This window comes from Mastigoproctus giganteus, chromosome 5 (genome assembly GCF_048544385.1).
Source record: "Mastigoproctus giganteus isolate SK-2022 chromosome 5, ASM4854438v1, whole genome shotgun sequence".
Lineage (NCBI taxonomy): Eukaryota > Metazoa > Arthropoda > Arachnida > Uropygi > Thelyphonidae > Mastigoproctus > Mastigoproctus giganteus.
This window is the reverse complement of record NC_143579.1, coordinates 188,047,750-188,070,720: the sequence shown is the minus strand read 5'-3', so window position 1 is coordinate 188,070,720 and position 22,971 is coordinate 188,047,750. Positions and strand designations below refer to the sequence as shown.

Sequence of the window (22,971 nt, the reverse complement as noted above, 5' to 3'; positions counted from 1 at the left end):
ATAAAATTGAAGGGGGACTTTGTCCATATTTGCACTCTGTCCCAACTCAAACTGATGTGTCTTCCGACATTGAATGACAAAACGATGAAATTCAAGGACCTTCTGCTCATAGCTTTCAGGCATCTTTTGGGCAAGTCTGGTGCATGTACGCATGCTTAGTCCATTCCGTTTCATGAACCTGAAGCACCAATTGTGTCCTCCTTTGAAATCAGTACCTTCCTTTTCATCAGCAATTATTCTTGCCTCATGCTGAACCATCTTTGTGGACACAGGAATTCCAATTGCCCTTTGCTCCTCAATCCATATCTTCAATTCCCTCTCTAAATTAGGCCATTTTGCTGACTTGCCTCTAATGGCCTTCTTCTGCTGTGGCGTTTTCAGTAGGGTTTCTTCTTCCTGTAGCCAGTCTCGGATTGTTTTCTCAGTTGGAGGAGGACCAAACTTACGTTCAGCAGCACGATTTCCATTCACCTTTGCAAACTGGATCACTTTTAACTTGAATTCAGCACTGTACAAAAATCTTTTCTGCGCCATTTCTGGGCAGAACGTGGCAAAGCGTAACCTAATATACCAGTAACAAGTGCAAAACAATGAGCGCAAAAACAACAAGCCCGAAGAAGCGGGAAATGCAAGTAAAAAATATCTACAACCACTGTATAAGATGCACTCAGTTTTTAGACCCCAAATTTTTCGAAAAAAGGTGTCTTATACATGGGGAAATACGGTAGTTTATAATTTTCAATTTCTGATTTATCTCCTTTCTTATGTAGCAAAATTATGATTGCATTATTCCACTCCTTAGGTGTCATGCCTTTCCTAATTCATTTTGAGAAGAATCTTTCCGATTTCTGTACCACATCCCTTCCTCCTAATTTTAACAACTCTACAGTAACTTCATCTTCACTTGGGGCTTTTTCGTTCTTCATTTTTCTTCAGTGTAGGTGCTACCTCACCAGGAAGGATTCAGGTAATCACATGTGTTGCTAATTTGTGATCCCACTTCCCTACTGCTGGCATAATTCCCTTGCTCCTTATATAATAAATTATAGAAGTCTTGTGCTATTTGAATTATGCCTTCTCTGCTATTTATAAGTACATCATCACCATTCTTCAGATTCAGTATCATTTGTCTTTCTATATTACTCCTCATGACTGCTGATTTAAGTTCCTTGTTTTCCCTTAATGCTTGTTCTACTTTTCCTGTGTTAAATTTTCTTATGTCCTCTCTACGTCTCTTTCTAGTAGCTTTGCATAACTGAGTATACAGGCGACCCCTGCTTAATGCTGATAATTCGTTCTGGAAAAACAGAGCACTAAGTGAATCCGTGCTAAGCGAGCACCGCATTCCCATAAGGTAACATAAGTATTTGTGAGTTGCAATCGGTGCCATAGGATATTTCCTAATAAATAATAAATGGTAGTGAAAAGATGCACAAATGTCGGTCAAAATATTTAATATTTAAATATTTGTACATATAAAATACATACATTTTGCATTACATACATATATGATTATGTGGTAACTACTTACGTATCAAAATTAAACTTAAAATTCCAATTAAAATCATGAATTTAATTGATCTAAATTGATTTTAATTGATTTAATTTCATTGATGAATTTAATAATGAAAAATGTGTCCATTTTGGGTTGTACTTTGGCCCTCTTCCTGGTAAACTAAAAGGGGTTTTAATTTTAAATCCCTCGCAGGAAAAAACCGCCGAACAATAAAGTCAACCGATCCTTCACCGCTTTGAAACCTGGCATGTTTTTTCCTTCTTTTAATATGAAACGTTTTTTAGGCATTCGTTTCCAAAAAAGTCCTGCTTCATCTATGTTAAAAACTTGAGAAGAATAACACATAATATCCATCTTTAGTAATTTTAACAAGTTCTTTTTTGAAAATTTCATCTCCTTGATCTGCACTTGTGGCTTCTCCCTGGATTTCAAATCTATTCAATTAGCCCTTACTAGTTTTAAACGGTTACCCATTTTTTTTTTTTTTTTAGGTGAGTTTTCTTCAGATCATCATATAGGCTAATCTCTCTCTCTCTCTTTTTGTAATATTTAACTTAATTTAATTCTGCATTGGATATTATCTTCAATAAAATTAGTTAAAGTCTCTCTCTCGATTCAATCCTACTAGCCGGCCTAGCCCTAGTTGCTTGCAGTGGAACAGCTGTCTTTCTAGCTGCTAAAATTAATTCTTTATTTATTATAATTGTTCTAACAAATAGATATTTATTGTATACCCAGTATAAAATGAAATATAAGTACAATTTCAGTAGCTTTCGGAACTCGTGTCCCTTTCTCAACTGACAAAATTTTTGAATACATTACAAGCAAAGTGTGGCACGTTACTCATTCGTCATTGTTGTAGCACGGACGTGTGCTGCCTTGCGCCAGTGATCATCCATCAATAAAACGGTTGTCTCCAGGATTGGATGTATACGCATGCCTTTCTGGCGATTTAATGCCTTAGGGTTGTTTATTATGTTTAGTGACTCTAGCCATAGGCGGTGGCGAAAGTGTCGCGCGTGGTCCACTATCTCAAAGTCGCGCTTGGGGTCAAGATCGTGGTTGGTAGCCCAAAAATGTTCTGCGAGCACGGACTGGTCAGTTTCGGCAAGCCGGATTGCTCTGTCGTGTTCCGTAAGGCGATCCTGAAGACGTCTCGATGTCTCACCTACGTAGCAACTGTTACAGGCCCTACAGGTGATACGGTACACTACATTGCTGCGTAAGACAGGTGTGACAGGGGTCTTCACACTGGAGACAAGTGAACGTAGGTTCCTACCTGGTAATTGCACACATTTGATGTTGTAACTTCTCAGGATCTTCGAGATACGTCCTGACACTCCTGGATAGTACGGAATGTAGGCGGATGATATGTCGACTTGCTTCGGAGGTCTTGGGTTGGAAGTAAGTTCTTGTGCCTGTAACAAGCATCTGTTTAGTACATGGGATGGATAACCGCATCTGGTTAGGTCCGCCTTCACACGGGAGATCTCGTTACGTCTAATTGTGTCGGTGCTGGAATGGCTCCAGGGCTTAGGCGTCACACCTTTTCTAATGCACTTTGTGAAGAGCCTTGCCAGTTTTTGTGTTATTCCACACGTCGGTGCTGGAATGGCTCCAGGGCCTGGAGCCATTCCAGCACCGACACAATTAGACGTAACGAGATCTCCCGTGTGAAGGCGGACCTAACCAGATGCGGTTATCCATCCCATGTACTAAACAGATGCTTGTTACAGGCACAAGAACTTACTTCCAACCCAAGACCTCCGAAGCAAGTCGACATATCATCCGCCTACATTCCGTACTATCCAGGAGTGTCAGGACGTATCTCGAAGATCCTGAGAAGTTACAACATCAAATGTGTGCAATTACCAGGTAGGAACCTACGTTCACTTGTCTCCAGTGTGAAGACCCCTGTCACACCTGTCTTACGCAGCAATGTAGTGTACCGTATCACCTGTAGGGCCTGTAACAGTTGCTATGTAGCGAGACGTCTCCAGGATCGCCTCACGGAACACGACAGAGCAATCCGGCTTGCCGAAACTGACCAGTCCGCGCTTGCAGAACACTTTTGGGCTACCAACCACGATCTTGACCCCAAGCGCGACTTTGAGATAGTGGACCACGCGCGACACTTTCGCCACCGCCTATGGCTAGAGTCACTAAACATAATAAACAACCCTAAGGCATTAAATCGCCAGAAAGGCATGCGTATACATCCAATCCTGGAGACAACCGTTTTATTGATGGATGATCACTGGCGCAAGGCAGCACACGTCCGTGCTACAACAATGACGAATGAGTAACGTGCCACACTTTGCTTGTAATGTATTCAAAAATTTTGTCAGTTGAGAAAGGGACACGAGTTCCGAAAGCTACTGAAATTGTACTTATATTTCATTTTATACTGGGTATACAATAAATATCTATTTGTTAAACTATGGACCCCAGTACTCCAGGCCCATTTGTCACTATAATTGTTCTTATAGTTAAAAATTGCCAGTCCTAAATTATGGCACACATCCACTTGTCGTTGACTGGAATCGATTCACTTCAAAACGTCTAATTTAATTTTCAAAGTCAGTCTTTTTCTTGCATTTATAGTCTTTGTACTGCATCCAGACGTTTTTGCTTTTTCATTCTTATCTGCCACTATTAACTCTTCGAAAATGTAACTGCATTGGTTGCATTAATTATGATACAATGTTCAGCTAAACTGTTCGTACGCACGAGGTCTAACACTGTACTGAGTGATGACTAGACTTCAGATAAATGCATATAATGCAATTATTACAAGCAATATACTTGATCATTTTTTAAAAATTTGATCTCAGAACTACGTAACAAGTCACTGCACTGCAATTAAATTAGCGTGCGAGAAAATTTCACTAAGCAAAATTTCTCAAGTCGGTGTGGGAAACGTTTCAAATGCTGTTTTGCTATTCATTTTCAAGCTATTGACTCCATCAAATGTAACAATTTCGTTAAATATGCCAAAAATGCAATCTGTAAAAGAGCGTTATAGTGATTTGTGACAGCGTTTTAGTCAGATACAGGTTATACTATAACAATAGCGTAAAGCGAACCGCATTACATCGAGAGCCTGTTGTATTCAATTTTGTACTTTTCAGTGTTTATCTTGATCTTCATTTGTCGTCTTTGGTTTATCAGAACAAATGTTTCTTAACTAATTTTTTCTTCATTAGATTTCTTTTTACCTATAGGTTTCTTGGGCTTTATCAAAGTTGTTATATTCCTCCCTGATATCTTGGTCCTGAAAGGTCTGCAGAAGCTCAAACTTGTTCCTAAGTTCCAACAAAGACCTTCGTATTGTTTACTTGAGTCAGTTTTTTTCCTTTCTTTTCTTACATCTATATCAAGTGTGCATCTTACCATTCTGTGATCCCTTCCAACATTTACCTTGTCTAAAATGTGTCCTGCATCATTCACAATATATCTTCTATTAGTAAGGATGAAGTTAATTTCATTAACTGTTAATCCATTTAGGCTCTTCCATGTCCACTTTCTGTTCACCCTTTTCTTGAAAAAAGTGTTCATTACTGACATTCCACTACATTCTGCAAATCCCATAAGTCTTTCACCTCCTTCATTTCTTTCACCAATTCCAAAATTTCCTATAGTTTCCATTTCCAATTGCATTTCCTGTAGTTTCCATTTCAAACCTTAGTATTGATGTCCTCCATAATGGTGATGTAGTGATTTTCCTGTTCATCCAGAAGTCTCTCAATTTCAGCGTACAATTCTTCAACCTCTTCATCATCTTGATTTCTAAGAGATTACAAACCTTTAGTTTGTAATCTCTTAGAAATCCTGAGTAGTGGCCTTGACACCCTTGATGATGTACTTTTGAATTCCAAAATGTTGTTTTTATTATCTTTATGGACCAGAGAGCCAACTCCGCCTTCACTCTTTTCACTGTTTCCACTGGTGTACAGATTTCCACTTGATAGACTTCTAAGTGATTAATTTCTTCTTGTTGTTTCAGCCAAGCATGATATGCCAATTCACATTTTCTAATTCCTTTTCCGGCTCTAGTGTCCTATTTTCACCGATGAATGATCTTACGTTGTAACAGGCCAAGTTCAGTTTCCATGCAGCCTGGTCGTACCCAGAGATTCTTTGCACCCTATGCTTTCACTCTGATCCTCTTGCTGCTGTAAGATTGACAGTGAAAGGTGCTGAGGACTGAGGGCCATTTGTTTCGTAGTGTTGTCATATTTAATAAATTGTTGGCGGATTTGGTCTTTTCCTCTTAACACTGACCAGGCGTCTTGAAGAGAACCACTCTACACGTTCGTTGCCACCAGAGTTACGTAACAGGGCTTACCAATGAGAAGATGTGCATCAGTGGATTTTAGATAGACAGGTCAACCAGACTTCTCCTAAATCTTCTAAAATAGAGACAGATATTGTATCCATCAGTGTTTAAGACTGAGTGTCTGATAATACACAGAATGCCTGTTCCCCCTCTAAGCCCCTATTATTATAAGAATTCTACAAAAGGCCTCGGGGGGTTGGGAAAGTTATGATTCATACTAACTGCAATTGAATACACCAATCGTATATGATGAAAACTCTATTAAAATAAAACGGGATAAAATTTGAATGTAAAAATAAAATATACTGACAACTGTAGAGTTAAAAGCGATAAAACTATAGATAAAATCAAAATACAGTAAACCCTCGCTAATCCAGTTACAGTTAATCTGGATGTCGGACAATTCAGATTGAAATATGAAAAATTCTGTTCACAGTTGAATACTTTGAAATACACGGGATTTAGGAAGGCAGATGAATAACTCTCACCGTGCGCTGATTGACTTCAGAGAGAGAAAGAGAGAGAGAGACAGAACATATATTACATTGTCTTGTGTGTTGTTCAGTATCGTTGTTGAAAGATGTTATAAGCAATAACAGATGTTATTACTTATATCGCTTCATTTGCATACTTCTTTACACGTATATATACATATGTATATAAATTAACATATTTTATATAATTATGAGTTCTAAAGAATTAAAAAAAAAAAAAAGTGAAATAAAAAGAAAACATTTTACTTTAACTATCATTTAGAAGCTGAAAGTGATAGAACAACTTGAAAATGGTGTTCCTGGGGAAAAAAATTGCTGCAGAATTTGGTATTGGCCAACAGGCTGTGTCAGATATTAATAAAGAAAAAGAATCTACAAAGACATTTACTTTAAAATTCGATGTAGGGAATGATAAAAGGAGTCTATCAAATAGACAGACATTAAAAAAGGCAAAAGAAGTGTTGCTGGAAAAAACTTTATTTAAGTAGTATTCCTGTTCACAGAACGATCAAGTGGCGTGTGCGCCATCAGCGTCACCTGATAAATGTATAAAAACACAATACATTTATCCATATATTGATGGATAAATGTATTGTCTTTTTATAGTTTTTAAATAAAGGCTCTACAGTGATTTTTTAAAATTTATTATTATCAGCACTAACTATATCATTAAATTTTCCATTTATTTGTGTTTTAAGTTTTTTTTTGTCTTTTAGGGCTATCTTTTGCTTCATTAATCCAGATTATTGCTTAATCCGGATGAACTTCTCTCCCAATTACTCCAGATTAGCGGGGTTTACTGTAAAATATTAAAAATGATAAAATAACACTGTAGTTTTCAAAGGCAACTGCCTCCTTTATAAACAACAAGTAACCTTCTTTATAAAGGAGGTGGAACTTTACTGTTATGGCACATCCTTAAATAACAGCAGATCACAGCATGTGTTACTGTAGGAGCATGTGAATTATTCTCCACATATGCATGGAGACTAACATGGAATTGGGATGAACAATACTGCTTGGAGTGTGCCAGGCAGTATTGTTCATCCCAAGAATTGCGGTTTCAAAGAGGGGGGGTTGAATATGGACTCCCCTAACTCTATTGATGATATGTTCTGAAGAACAAATCTGCAAGCTCAGCTCTTAAGCCATTTCTGGTGCCAATGCCTATGTGAATGATTCAACAGTGACAGCATTGCCTGAGAAATTTAATGGTTATCCTCCCAGAAGTGGTCAGTGACAGCAGATTGCTCATATTCTGCAGTCTCTACTGTTCTAGTATGTTCCCCCATACGTGCTTTAAACCTATGTTCTGTCTCCCCAATGTAACACTCCCACAATCCTGACATTTGATCTCATATAATTTCACTTGCACTCGATAGGTATAGTTGGGTCAAAGGTAAAATCGAGGGCATGTGTGGGGGATAATTTTCATGCACCTACATTAACACGTGCCACGAGCAGTGATCCCACTGGTTATTTAAGGGTGCTGTGACAGTAAAGTTTCACCGTTGATAAATGAGGCAGTTGTCTTTGCAAGGTAGGTGTTGTTTTATTGCTTTTAATTTGTTATATTTTGTGTATATTTTAATTTTATCTATATATTCATTGCTTTTAACTCTACAGTTTGCGTATTTTACTTTTACATCAAATTTTACCTCGTTTTATTGTTATTTTATTTTAATTTTTTTAATGAAGTCATATACAGTTGGTGTATTCAACTGCAGTTAGTCATCATCATCATCAGCCATTTTCAATCCACTGCAGGATGAAGGCCTCTCCAGCAACTTTCCAGTTCCTTCTGTTTTGAGCACTGGACATCCATTTACTACCCACAAACTCATGAATTTCATCTATCCATCTCCGCCTTTGTCTTCCAGGTTTTCTTCTAGCTCCTCTTGGATACCATTCTGTTATTTTCTTAGTCCATCTTGCATCATGTCTTCGAGCTATGTGTCCTGCCCAAGACCATTTTAGTTCTTTAGTTTTGATAAGAATGTCCTTTACTTGAGTTTGTTGCCTAATCCATGTGTTTCTCTTCTTATCTAACAGTCTGATTCCCAATATGATTTGTTCCATTCTTTGCTGTGTAGTTCTCAGCTTCTCTTCCATTCTTTTGATGAGTGCCCAAGTTTCACTTCCATAAGTCATGGTGGGGAGTATACATTGGTTCATTATTTTACGTTTCAGACAAACTGGGATATTGCTCTTCAGTATGTGACTATATTTCCTGAATGCTATCCAGCCAAAATTTATTCTTCTCTTGACTTCCAGCCATTTATCATTATTACAGCTAATAACTTTTCCCAGATAAGTATATGACTCCACCTTTTCAATTACTGCTCCTTCAATCATTATTTCCCTTTCTGTGGCATACTTGTTCATCATTACTTTTGTTTTAGCCATATTCATCTTTAGTTCAAAATCCTTACTAGCTGTGCATAACTGATTAAGATTTTCCTCTAATTGTTTGGGATCATGGCTTATGACCACAATGTCATCTGCAAATCGTAAATGGTTTAGGTACTCTCCGTTCACATTGACTCCTTTCTGCGACCAGTCTAATCTTCTGAAAGCTTCCTCAAGGGCAGCAGTAAACAGCTTCGGAGATATTGTGTCTCCTTGTCGAACTCCTTTCTCAATTTTAAATTTCCTACTATCTTTGTCTAGTCTAATAAAGGAGGTAGCACTCTCGTATATTTTCTTCAAAATCATAATATATGGGGTATCAATGCCTTGTCTTTCCAGTTCCCGAAACATTGCCTTATGCTGTATGGAGTCAAATGCCTTTTCATAATCCACAAATGCCAGGCATAATGGTGTTTTATATTCATTTGCTTTCTCCATTAGCTGTGATATTACGTGAAGGTGATCCATAGTTGAGAATCCTGTCCTAAAGCCAGCTTGCTCTTTCGGTTGATTCTCATCAAGTATTCTTTCTAATCTGTTAGTAATGACCCTTGTGAACAACTTGTAGATGTGGGATAACAAGCTAATTGGTCTATAATTTCCAATTTCTGATTTATCTCCTTTCTTATGCAGCAACACTATGATTGCATTATTCCACTGCTTAGGCGTCACACCTTTTCTAATGCACTTTGTGAAGAGCCTTGCCAGTTTTTGTGTTATGTCTCTTCCTCCCAATTTTAACAACTCTACAGTAACTTCATCTTCCCCCAGGGCTTTCTGATTCTTCATTTTCTTCAATGCATGTTCTACCTCATCAGGAAGAATATTGGGTATGTCGTACGTGTTGCTACTTTGCAATCCATCTTCCCCACTGCTGGCATCATTCCCCTGCTCCTTGTATAATTCTCTATAGTAGTCTTCTGCTATTTGAATTATGCCTTCTCTGCTGTTTATAAGTACACCATCGCTATTCTTCAGTTTCAGTATCATTTGTCTTTCTGTATTACTGCTCATGGCTGCTGATTTAAATCCTTTGTTTTCCCTTAATGCTTGTTCTACTTTTCTTGTGTTAAATCTTCTTATGTCCTCTCTGAGTCTCTTTCTAATGGCTTTGCATAACTGCAGTTAGTATGAGTCATTATTTATAAGAATGTTAAAATAACATTCTTATAATAAAACTGTAAATATGCAATTATGTTACATACTAAATGTTGGATTTTTGTATTCAATCATTTAACAAAAAAAATGAAACTAAATATAGTTTCATTTTTTTGTAATACACTGTAAACTCTGATAAAAATTACATTCTATTTCAAAAATATTGTAATTAGTGGTAAACTGTTTTTGCAGTCTGTAACCTTCAGCATTTTGTCTTTTTTTTGACCCTAGCTGAAAAAAGGTTGGCACTCATGGATTATGTGGATAATTTACTCATCTGAATAACGGATGTTTGACCAAAACTTACACAGTACCAATTTTAATATCAGTAATAAGCATTCTCATTTACAAATCTTCTATTGCACAACTTCTGTCTAATTTTCAATAATCATACAGTACTTAGCAATAATATCATAAAATTTTCCCCATCCTTCCTTTGAAAGAAAGAGTGGGACAACATGATAGTGTTATGAAAACAAAAGACTGAAGGAAGTAACCTTAAACTCAAATTGGCAGGCACTATTCCCATTTTCATTATCCACATTCATTACGAAGGGAAAGGAAAGAATCTTTACTGTGCAAGAATAAAAATACCAGCTGCAAAAGGATTGTATGCACCATTAATGAAAACCTTCAATTGAATGGGTCTGCCAAGTCACAACAGGAGGCCCATCACTGAACAAAAGGAGAGACAAGCAAGCAAGGTCACCATTAAAGAACATTTTTGATGTGAAAACATCTTTGGCAGCACCTACTAAATTTCAGACGGAAGTGAAGTCAATTTGCCATGATTCTGCGACACAGAAATGACATAATTTAAAGTCATTTCTGGTTTGCTGATTTTATTGGTAAACCGGAAATTATGATTTTGGAACAGGAAAATGATGTCTCAAAATTGTCACAGAATAGTGAATTCCAAAGGGATGAAAGAGGTGTCAATGATAGAAATGACATCATTTCCTGTTTATCGATCAAATCGACAAATCGGAAATCAAGATTTTGCATGGAAGTGACGATTTTGTGACAAGTCATTTCAGTGTCGCAAGATCCGTGATGACACGATTTTGTCGATTTGAAGCACCATTCATGCGACAAGGCATGAATGGTGCTTCAAATCGATACATCTCTTGCTTATCCAGTGTTATTTTCTTGTAACACGTGAATGTATGAGTTTGAAGTATGTGAATTTGTGAGTTTGAAGCTTCACATGTGCACCAAAACCTCTCTAGCGGAGACAGACACTAACTTGTCAATAACTGTGATGCTGTCTTCTTTGTTCTCGCCCAAAGGATCTTTGAGAGTGTTATTCGGCCACAGAAAATTCAGCACTACCATGATGTTGAAATTCTATGTGCTTGAAAAAGTTGACCACGTAAAATTGACCAAATAGGCTATAATATTTCGACTGCAATATGTTCATAATTACATCCACAATCTTCATGAAGTATATCGCACAAATTATAGTGTCTTCATTCACTAGCATCACCTTCTGCATGAAGTCCACGTTGCTCAAATAATCCACGTTGCTCAAATAATCAATGCCCCTCCTTCTGAAGCAAGTGCGACCAACTGATTTCACTGGCACTCAGAGTCAAGAACATTGTAGGTTTACCAAGCTGTCTAATCATAACAAATAGATTGTGCCTACATTGAGCCCGGTAGTGGATCAAGTTTGGAATTGTCCTTAGGAAGGCTAAATTGTTTTCTATACAGCTGTTAATGTATTCTTTGGATTGAACTTGCTCACGGGTCAGTTTTTATCTTTACCTATGTATTTGAAAGCCACCATCAAAGAATCTCTTGTTCTCAATCTCATTAGTATGCAAAGGAGATGATATGGAGTAACACTGAGTCGGTCAGATCATCTAAGCTTGCTCATTGCCATCCTGAACAGAGTCACACGTAAATTCTCTCTGAATGTTTTGAATTGTCAAAGATAAATGCTGAAAAATGACAGTTCCTGTTCCTTTGCATGCTTGTCAAACAGTAAGCTCTGCAATTTATCCTGGGGCAATTCTAATATATTTATCTTCATCCACAACATTTGCTGTTGGGCAATGAGACTTTCTTCGATAGGAATTGCAGTTCTGTCATAGCTGATATTACTATGGAGGAACTGGAAGATCATATATTTTTAAATTTACCTGTCCCCATCACCCCCTGGTGTCAATATGTTTATGATGTTTTTGCTGTTGTTCCTCGGAGATCAGAAACTTGACTCTTACAATATCTCAATTCTCTTTTACCCTTTATTCAATTTACCATAGAACTGGAAACAGAATACACTTCCTTTCTTAGATGTTTTAGTGCAAAGTGTTGGTATGCATTTTAAAATCTCTGTTTTCAGGAAACCTATGTGCACAGGTCAATTTACTAATTATGGGTCTGCACATACCCCTGGACACCTGCACAGCACTGCTTGTACTTTGTTTACCCATGCACGAACATGCACACATTCCAGTTTCATCAGTGATAGACAATTATAGATGTCCAAGACAAGAGCAAAGCTTTCCAATTGCAGCTATTCCTCTGGTGTTCTAGATAGATGTGAATTACAAGCTCATGACTTCATCACTAGATCATATCCTCCCGGTGATGATGAGTTTGTCTCCATTGCCTACATCCCCTACTATCTGGGCACGTCTGAACGTCTTGCCAGAATTTTGCACTCCTACCATATATGGTGTGTGCAACTCCCTGGAAGGAAATTGCATTCCATTATTTCCAGGAAAAAAAACATCTATTTCTCCTTTTCTGCAGGGTGGTTCAATTTCTTATACTACCTGTCTGGATTGTGGGATGTGTTACACAGGCAAGACTGCAGGAGGTTAGAAGACTGTCTCAAAACATGATTTGGGCTCACTATGCTGCCAACAGTGTTCAGCAACAGTAGAGCGGTCTCCATTATTTCTGAACATTATTGGATCAAACAACATAATCTTTCCTCGTCATGACATTGAAATCATCAACTACTCACGTGATTACCACCAACACTCGCGGCTTGAGGCACTATATATAGTTAGTTTTAACCATACTATGAGTCACAATAGAGGAGTTCATACACACCCCATTATGGAATCTGTCATTCTTCAATGCGATGAGCGCTGGCACTCATTACACACGAGTGATACCATATTACCAACACTCGAGTTGTGATCTCACAATCATGCCCAATCATCTTCTGTCATATCACTTAATGTATATATATATTCAGTATACCTTGCACTAACAAGCTGATGAATGGACACCTTGCCCCAAAAGCTACTATTTTATTTATGTATATTTTATCTAGTTTTATCTATGTATACCATTTTATTTACAATAAAATTTAATTTAACCATTTTGCAGGTTGAGAAGGCAGAAGAAATTTATTAACACAAACTAGAATAAAGGGAAAAAAAATTAAGATTAAGTCTTCTTTTTTTTTTAGGCTATCAAAGCCCATGCTGTTTTAGCAGGATTGTGAGCTTGGGAAACCAGATGTAACTTATATGCACAGAAACCGGATGAAAGAAAGAGAAATAAAGATGATTCCTGTAAAAGTTGTTGAAACCATATGCAGTTTTAGTAATATTCATTGGCTCGGTTTGAGAAGCTAGAATAAACTTACTGATACAGAATTCAGAAGAAATGGAAATCAGACAAAATAAAGAGCAAGAGAAAAAACTGAAAAATTACGAGCAAGAGAAAAGATTGCCACTGTGAAATCTGCTGAAGTCATATGCTAGTTTAGTAACATGCAGTGCTTTTTTTTGGGATGGTATGCAATGGTACGGTGTACCGGCACTTTTATTAACAGTGATGTGTGATATTTGGATGCAATGCACTTCGAAATTTGTTATATTCCATAAATTTTTTTCACATGTTTACCTACTATTCAAATAAGCTTAAAATTATTTAACTAAATTTGCACTTTTTACTGTCTATTTTTAATATATTTTCTATATAAAACTATAAGCCATTTTTATAATTCTAAATTACTCAGTCAGGCCTCTTTTTAACGAAGTCCTTTAATAGCGAATTATTTTGAATTCCCCTTGGAAGTTACATTTAAAATAGTTTCTGTTGAGTGAAGAAAATTTTCATATAAAGAACGGATTAGGAGAGAATTAACTCAGTACACACTGTTTGCATTTCTGGCCTTCAGGCAATTTGTGCTTCTGCACGAATTAAGAGAGCTAAAGCATTCTACAAGTTAGTGGTACCTGCTGAAACCTATCCAACCACCTGTCCCACATACGGAGGAGTTGCGATAGTCAAGAGTGAGCAGATCAAGGTGTATTTCCATTGGGCTCTGACCCACATTCTACTGCAGTAGTGTCCAACCTTTTCCCGTACATTGGCCATATTCAAAAAAATTCAAAGTTTTTTAGTGCGTTACATTTTCCATATCTTGTTGCATGTAAAAGTAAAATTGAAAATATTTGAAAATTTTATTAAGTACAATACACAATTACATTTACTGAACAAAACACATTTAATGAAAATTTTTTTGATAATTAACAAAATTTAAAATGCTGTTTTCGTTCACTTTCCTCGAGAGTCGTAAGTTGGACACCGCTGTGAATCAACTGTAAGCACCCCTGTTCGAGAATTAGAAATGTGATTTTCTTTTACCCCTTGGCATTTGGCGAAAGTGAAGTTAGAAAATTGTCAATTAGGTTACAGTTAAATGAAAGAGATGCAATTCGTGGATTTCGGGGATACCTAATTGAAAAGATGGTTTCAGAAGAACTGAAGAATTTGATGGATGCTCTGAGTACGATACCAATTTCGTTGAGTAAATGTGAACAAGGATTTTCACAAATGAATCTGATCGTCAGCCCAACCAGCTTTGTTGATGACAAAAACAGTTTCTTCACTACTGTTTCTTAAAATTGTATGACCACCGCTGACCCCTTCGATCCAGCAAAATATGCCGATTCGTGGCTGCTTCGGAAATGTCATTCAGCAATCAACACACAAAGAGGAAGAAAAGAAATTGGCAATCTGCGGCTCACGAGCCGCATGCAGCTTTTTTAACACGTAACTGAGGTTCTTTAACTTTACAGCTCACGTGAAGCATAGTTTGAAATGGAGTTAGAGGACTTAAATATCAAGGACATGCGGAGGTAAGACTAAAATGCCGTAAAACTGAAATTGAGGATTTGGAGAGGCAAAAGGCTGCCCTTGCAATTCTACACAAATGGACGGCGATAGATGAGTTGAAAATGCAAGACCAACTTGGGTTGGATACATGGAGTAACTTACCGGACACACACACATTTGAAATATTTGCGTTTGAACTTCTCTCAGTTTTTGGTTCGACTTATTTCTGCGAGCAAATATTTTTAAACATGAACTATATTTAAAATAAATCAAGAAACTGTCTGAATAATGCCAGCATGTTTAAAGCTCATCATGTTTAATTACGACATACTCGCATGATGTTGAGAGACTCGCTCAAGAAGTTCATCAGAAAAAGTCACATTAATTTGTATCTAATTGGATGTTTGTTATGTTTTTTCAGTATTAATAAATAATATTTCAAAATATAATTTTAATAAACATCTTCCCACTCTATTCCATCACTCCCCTCCCAGCTTAAGTTGAGGTGCAGCTCTTCGGATTCTCTCTCTTAATTAGATCAAAAATGGCTCTTCACTCAAAAAAAAAAAAAAAAAAAAAGGTTGCCAACCCTTGGCATATATACTTGAATAATAAATTTATGCTTAATAAACTGTGTTAATACACTTAATTTGTTGTTCTTATTCTAAAAACATTACTACTGAAGTAACAATATCTGGAAAAAAAAAATGTTTTTTTTTCCATATGTTTTTAATTTTCAATTTTTTCTGATAGCAAAGAATGAGTACCAGCACCTATTTTTTTTTACAAAAAATAGAACTGGTAACATGGATTGGTTCAGAGTTGGGAACGCAGAAGAAACTTAAAATAAATAAAGTGAAAATGGTTGGTGTTTCTACCCCCTTCCTTGGAAGGCCATGCAAGTATGCTGTTCTAGTAGCACAAATTGGTTGAAGGGTCAGAAGTCAGAAGAAACTCACTGATATGGATATCAGAAGAAAGAAAAGCTATCAATGCCAAAAATTTCTGGAAAGGAATACGAACGTGGTGCTTCCATATAATAGAAATAAACAAACAATAAAATAACAAATATAAGCTTGTTGGTTGTCTTAGGTGTTTGGATGCCATATCAGAGGAACAGTGCAGCTGAAAATAACTGTAGCATATAGCAGAAATGTGTTAAAATAGACCAATCATTGAGCAAGCCTTATAAATGATGTCCAAACTATGCAAGCTGTAAAATTTAAATAATTATTTAAATTTCTTGTAAATACTGCAATTGGTCGGTTTCATGACCTACTCACAATGGTTTTTAATTCGCTTGCCTAGATCCACATATATTTTGTGCTGCTGTTAGTCCTATTCTGCTAACAGTTGTTTCACTCTTATTTTATGGAAACACTGTTCTTTTAATTTTTTTATGCTGTTCATACAGAAATTTTTTGAATGCACTGTCCACACTTCATGATTTTGCTGGTCTGATCTGTGTTGTGTGATTTCTAACATGCTGCAATGAATGCATTTCATGCAATATATTCAAACTCTTAAATTTGTGGTTATCTCTTTCACCTCTGCTAAAAAGCATTCCGCCATATTGAACAAGCAGGCCTTCAAGGCAGATATGCAAATGACACAGAATTCATTGTCCAAATGTGTATGTTACCTATTCTAGCTTTTTTCATTCTGCTCTGGCATGCAGCCATCCTTTTCTTTGGCACTTGATCAAAAAATTAAAAGACAAACAGTGTTTTTATAAAAAGAGTGGAACAACAATTAGTAGGACAGTATCAATGATGAAAAATATATGTGGGTCGCAGTATTTGTGAGGAATCATTTACAACCTAGCTACTTAAATTTTGCAGCCTACATATTTTGGATGTCATTTATACAGTTTGTTCAATGATTGGTCCATTTTAATATGTCTCTGCTATCTGCTACGGTTATTTATAGCTGTACTATTGTTGTTCTGATATGGCATCCAAACACATATGACAACCAACCAGTGTCCATTTATTGTTTTATTACTTATCTATTTCTATTATTCAGGAGCACCATGTTCCATATTCCTTTCCAGAAATTTTTGTCATTGCTAGCTTTTCTTTCTTCTGATAAGCAGCACAGACTTGCAGAGCCTTCCAAAAAAAAAAAAAAAGAACAGATCATGTTCATTTCATATATTTTCTTTTCTTCTGGTTTATAAGTTAATATGTTTCTTCCCAACCCTCAACCAATCCATGCTACTAAACTAGCATATGTCTTTGACAACTTTCATAATGGTCATCTTCATTTGTTTTCTTTTCTTTACTCATAACTTTTTTGTGGTTCACAACCATCAAATCAGTCCAAGCTATTGATGAACATTGGCTTTGACAGCCTTAAAAAAAAAAAGAAAAAAAAGAAATGAAAAAGAAACAAATTGTATAACTTTCTTTTTATTCTCTCTTCTTTTTCTGTGCCAGTTAACAAATTTCTTTCCTTTTCCCAAATCTGTTGACCAAATCACACTGCTTGAATAACGTAAGGCTGCAAGCCCCACCCCCTCCAAAAAGCAAAATGAACTTCAATAACTTTGCTTTAACAACTTGCACAGAGATAATCTTCATTTCTTTCACCTGGTTTCTGTAGCTATAATTTTCTTCTAACTTCTCCACCATAACTTTCTTATAGAAAGCATAGCCCAGTGGTCAGGAGCGAGAGTGCATAGCACGCGTTCCTTGAGTGGACCGGGGTTCAAGCCCGTGACTACTAAATACGATAAATATTTGTATTGACGATTTATTGTAAACTCTACTGACTTGGTTGTCGTGCCGGAGTATAAACAGAAAATTTATTTATGAATTGGTTGAGGTTAGAAGAAAGCCATAACTTTCTTCTAACCTCAACTAATTCATGCTACTGGAAAAGTCTAGGATTTCAGTGAGCTGGTATGTTAAAAAAATTAATAAATCATTTTATTTGGATTTAAGGTGGTACAATATGGACAGAGTCATGCTGAAATAGGCACGTACATTCCAAACTGCCTATGAGAAGGATTGGCATGAATCCCTTTACACAAAATAAATGGATAAAAAATATATTTTCTTTTTTCTAAATTTCTGCATTTCTCCCTTCTAAATTGCCAACACTTCTCTTGTTTCCTAAAATGATTTTGTTCATTTCTGATCTCTGTGTGATACACTGAATTCTCATACACCGAATTGTTGTGCACACACCAAACCATTGTACTCACTGAATTGTCATGCACACACCAAACTGTTGTACTCACTGAATTGTCATGCATACCAAACTGTTGTACTCACTAAATTGTCATAGCCACCAATTGTCTTTCACCAAATTGTCACATACAACAAAATGTCATTCACCAAATTTTCTTGTACACCAAACTGTCACACACAGAATTGTCCCACACAGTGGACCGTCATGCACCAAACTTTCATAAAATGAACTGTCTTACAACAAACTGATGTAGACCTGCTAAAAGTAAATTTATTAATTTAAACAGCCTGAAGTACACATGAGGAGTTATTAAGGTTTGAAAATGGCAGAAGGTTATCAAATTGTAGCAGGGTGCTTAATGATTTTGTAATAACTGAGAGCAAAGTGGAGGAGAAATTGTTGAAGTTAAACATAAGAAAGGCACCTGGGGTAGATGGGATCTATCCAGTTATATTAAAGGAGGCGGCAAAGAAACTAAGCAAACCCTTAGCCATAATTATGAGAGCATCCTTGGACTCAGGGGAGGTCCCCACGGACACTGGAGATGTGCAAATGTATCCCCAATTCACAAAGGGGGATCGAAGGGTGACACAAGTAATTACAGACCAGTTAGTTTAACTTCTGTTCACGCTAAAATAATGGAGTCACTGGTTAAAGATGCATTGCAAGATCATCTAGACAAGACTGCAGCAATAATTCAGACACAGCATGGGTTTGTTAAGGGAAAGTCTTGTCTGACAAATTTGATAGGATATTATGATGTGGTTACAAAGGAACTGGATGCAAAAAATAATTTTGATATCATATATTTGGATTTCAGGAAAGCTTTTGACACTGTTGCGCATGGAAGACTATTGTACAAATTGGAGCAGAATGGTATTAAGGGTAAGTTGCTACAATGGATAAAAGGATGGTTAAGCGCGAGAAGACAGAGGGCGGTAATTAATGGGTGCTGCTCTTTGTGGACTAATGGTTATTAGTGGAGTCCCACAGGGTCCGCTGTTGTTTTGTATATTTATCAATGATATTGATGAAGGTATATGAGGCTTAGTGTCGAAGTTTGCAGATGATACAAAGGTTGGCAGGGTTGTTAATGACAGTAATGGCAGTGTGCTACTGCAACAGGATCTAGATAATTTGGGCAGGTGGGCTAAGAAGTGGCAACTGAAGTTTAACCTTGACAAATGCAAAGTACTGCATATGGGTAGAAGTAACCCCAGAGAAACGTACCAACTGTGTGGTACTACACTTAAGGTGGTAGAAAATGAAAAAGACCTGGGAGTAATTGTGCAGTCAGATATGAAGTTTTCTGAGCAATGCAGACAGGCTGCCAGGGCAGTTCATCGGGTTTTGTCAATGATATATAGGAATTTTGCTAGCAGGGAAAAGGAGGTGATTGTCCCTCTGTATAAGGCAATGGTCAGGCCATGACTTGAGTACTGCATACAGGTCTGGAGGCCTCATTTTAGGAAGGATATAGATTTGCTTGAACGTGTACAGAGAAGGTAAACAAGATTGGTGAGGGGAATGAAGGGATCCTCTTACCAAGAGAGGCTAAAGTTCTGCAAATTGCAGTGGCTGGAGACTAGGCACCTGCGTGGTGATCTGATTGACGTGTATAAGGCCTTGAATGGGTTGAGCACGCTGAATTCTGATGGGATCCTTCCACTTGTTCAGATTACGAATTAAGGGGGCATAAATTCAAATTAAGAAAAGACAGGTGTAGAATAGATGTGCGGAAATTTGCCTTTAGCCAGCGGGTGTTTAATTGCTGGAACAAACTTCCATCTGTCGTCGTGGAAGTTGATAGGTTAAATAAATTTAAGGAGGAACTGGACAGGCATTTGGAGGGAATGGTGTGATTTTTTTTTTGGCTGATGCTGCATAAGCTCATACACTTGCTTTCTTGCATCACATGCCACTACTACAAAGAAAAACCCTTGACTTACTTTGTTTTTTTCTCCGAAAGAGCCACAACATTAGTAAGATAATCAAAGAGTTCTCCATTCTTGCATCTAAAATAAATATTAAGGTCATCAGAGTCCTTTCCATCTATAAGATGTATGATAAGTAACTTCCTATAAAAATTCTTGCATGGTATGATAATATCAAGCAAGAATACATTGCATGATAATAAACTTCCTTTTTTAAAATTCTTACAACTATTTTTACAGCTTAGCCAGTTAAAATATAACTTTAAAATATTTAAAAGTTTTAGGTTTCTATAATTTTAGCATTTTTTATTTTCATTTTAACATTACAAGGCTAACAATTCAATAGAAGGTTAAACTGAAACTCACTGCATGGTACAAGGTTTGGTGTTCAATCAGCAAAGTTCAGCAATGGCGGAGAAGTGAGTAGAGCATGCTTCTCATTTACCCACCACTGCTGAACTTGTTGATTGAATACTAAAACGTAAGGCAATAAAGAACTGTCATCAGAAGTTGACAACTGATTCTAAATAGGGGTCACAGTGACCATTAAACCTGACAAACACTAGCTAACATTTTAAGCAGTGAACACAACAGTTACGAGAAGCACCAGAGAAATTGGTCATTAATTTCTCAATAAAATAACATTGTATTTTATGCAAGTTCGGTAGTGAGTGACAGAGTATCTTCTAATTTTGGTAATGATGTACAGGTACAACTGCATGACATCCACCAAAGAAGTTTAACTGGAAGGTATGACATTCAACAAATGGCCAACTTACAGTTGATACTTAATGCTCTTTTTTTTTTTTTTTTTTATGCTGGACTAAGGAAGATATCTATCACAATAAAACTAAGGTCCCTGGATGAACTGGAACAGTAAGTAAACTGTTTTAAGAACACCCCTGTGAATATACAGGTAACCCTCATATAACACAGTAGTTTGGTTCCTACAAAATCTTGTGCAATTAGAAACTGTGTTATACTGGACTAAGAACCAGTACAAAAAGGAGGTTATGTTCCAAAAGCTAACAAAAATACACCATTTTTTTTATAACTATCGGAAACTTAATTTTTATAGTAGCAATAACTTAATATTTTAACTTTATTTTATAATAGTAGTAACTTAAATAGTAATAACTGAACAAACGTCTTACCTTACAAACTGCGATACTTATATGTGAGGTGCCTCTATAGCCAGGTGGGCAGGAGCAGCAGCGCGTAGCACATGCTTCTTGATTAGACCGGGGTTCGAGCCCATGAGCCACCAAATATGGAGGATGCAGAAAGGTCAGGGAATGACCACCGCATATCCCCAGAGCAATATGGCCTTAGTTGCTAATGCTCCTAAATAATAACAACAGCAACTTATATGTGAGATAATGTACATTCATTTAATTTTCTTCCTCTTCATCGCTGCTAAGCACAATCTCTTCTGCAGCATCTAGATTTCATGTACCTTCTGCTCTCTGTCACAATCAAAGTCACAATCTGCACGCTTTGAAGTCAATTTTTTATGGTCTCAAAAAAAAGCACAAGTTCAAATAGCACAGACCCTAACCCAGGGATCTCCCAACAAAATACAGTGGACCATCGCTTTAAAGATGTAAAGCACAAATTTAACTTTATTACCTTAACAATTAACAAAGTTAAATGATGGGTGAAAATCAGAAAAATATTTTCCAGTTAGCAAAATAAAAATAAATTTACGCTTACGTACACTAACTAATTGATATTTCTGTTCACTGATTTTTTTTTTTTTTTTTTTTTGTTGTAAAATTTAAAACAGTAAAAATAAGAAATTAATAACAAAGAACAGAGCATGTACAAGTTGCAACAAACATGATACGCACAAGTGAGATACGGCGTAATGAGTTTCTGAAATTTTATTTATGTTTATTATGATTGAATATTTCATGGAAGGGGAAACACATTTCACCATAATGTGAAAACCCACAAAATTCCAGCTATCAGTACTATAGCACATGCAAGAAGACAGAGGTTACAATCCATTTATAATTTGATTAAACTAACTGAGAAGCCCAATAAACTGGAAACTGCAAATTGTTTTTATTGTTTTATGGCAGTGACCTCCAGAAATGTGCTTTAGAAAAATACCGTGAAGGTAATAGCGACTAGCAAGTCAACAGCAGGGATTCTCAAAAGGGAATGGAAACGTTGAAAATTACATCTAACATAATAGCAGGGTTTTCCCAGCACAAAAGCTAAAAAATACTGTGTTATGCGAGATTTCCAGCAATTCCTAAACCACGTTGTAGAAGTACTGTGTTATACGTGGGTTGCCTGTACATTGCAATTAGTAGTGGTAAATATACCTGCTCATCAAAGAAAATACGTAGAAAATGGAAGAGATAATGTGGAACCGCAAAACATGTCTGTGTAATATTTTCAATTAATTAGAACATTTTACACATCATTTTTTAAATCAAACTGTAAAATACTTCACAAGAATTTTAAAATAAATAAGAGGTTACTTATATATTCTGTAAAGTAATGATTTTGAAATAAAATATTAATATATTCAGAATATGTATGAACAGAACAACAATAAGTATAATATAAATTGTTTCCCTTTTTCACTATTTAAGCACTTTATGCTTCAAATAGTGCCTCTGGGATTGGGAACATGTTATATTAAGTTTCAGTTATACGGTTGGTGCAGTAATACACCAACCGTATAACTGAAACTTTATTAATATGAGAATAATATAGTATGAGATTGGATCAAATTAAAATAATAAAATAAAATAAAATATAATGATTGTATAATATAAGCAATAAGAAAAAATAAAAATAAAATATAAAGAATAGCAATTACAC

The 22,971-nt window shown here is 36.4% G+C and overlaps 1 protein-coding gene across 3 annotated transcripts in view; it reads right to left on the bottom strand.

The window, feature by feature from the left end:
- Window positions 1-22,971, bottom strand: part of PhKgamma (phosphorylase kinase gamma) — a 318,732-nt gene that overhangs the window by 120,673 nt on the left and 175,088 nt on the right. For all 3 annotated transcript variants that reach the window (XM_090374302.1, XM_090374304.1, XM_090374303.1), the window contains exon 5: window positions 20,149-20,214. In XM_090374302.1, coding sequence (XP_090230428.1) covers window positions 20,149-20,214 — 66 coding nt within the window. The remainder of the gene's footprint in view (window positions 1-20,148; window positions 20,215-22,971) is intronic.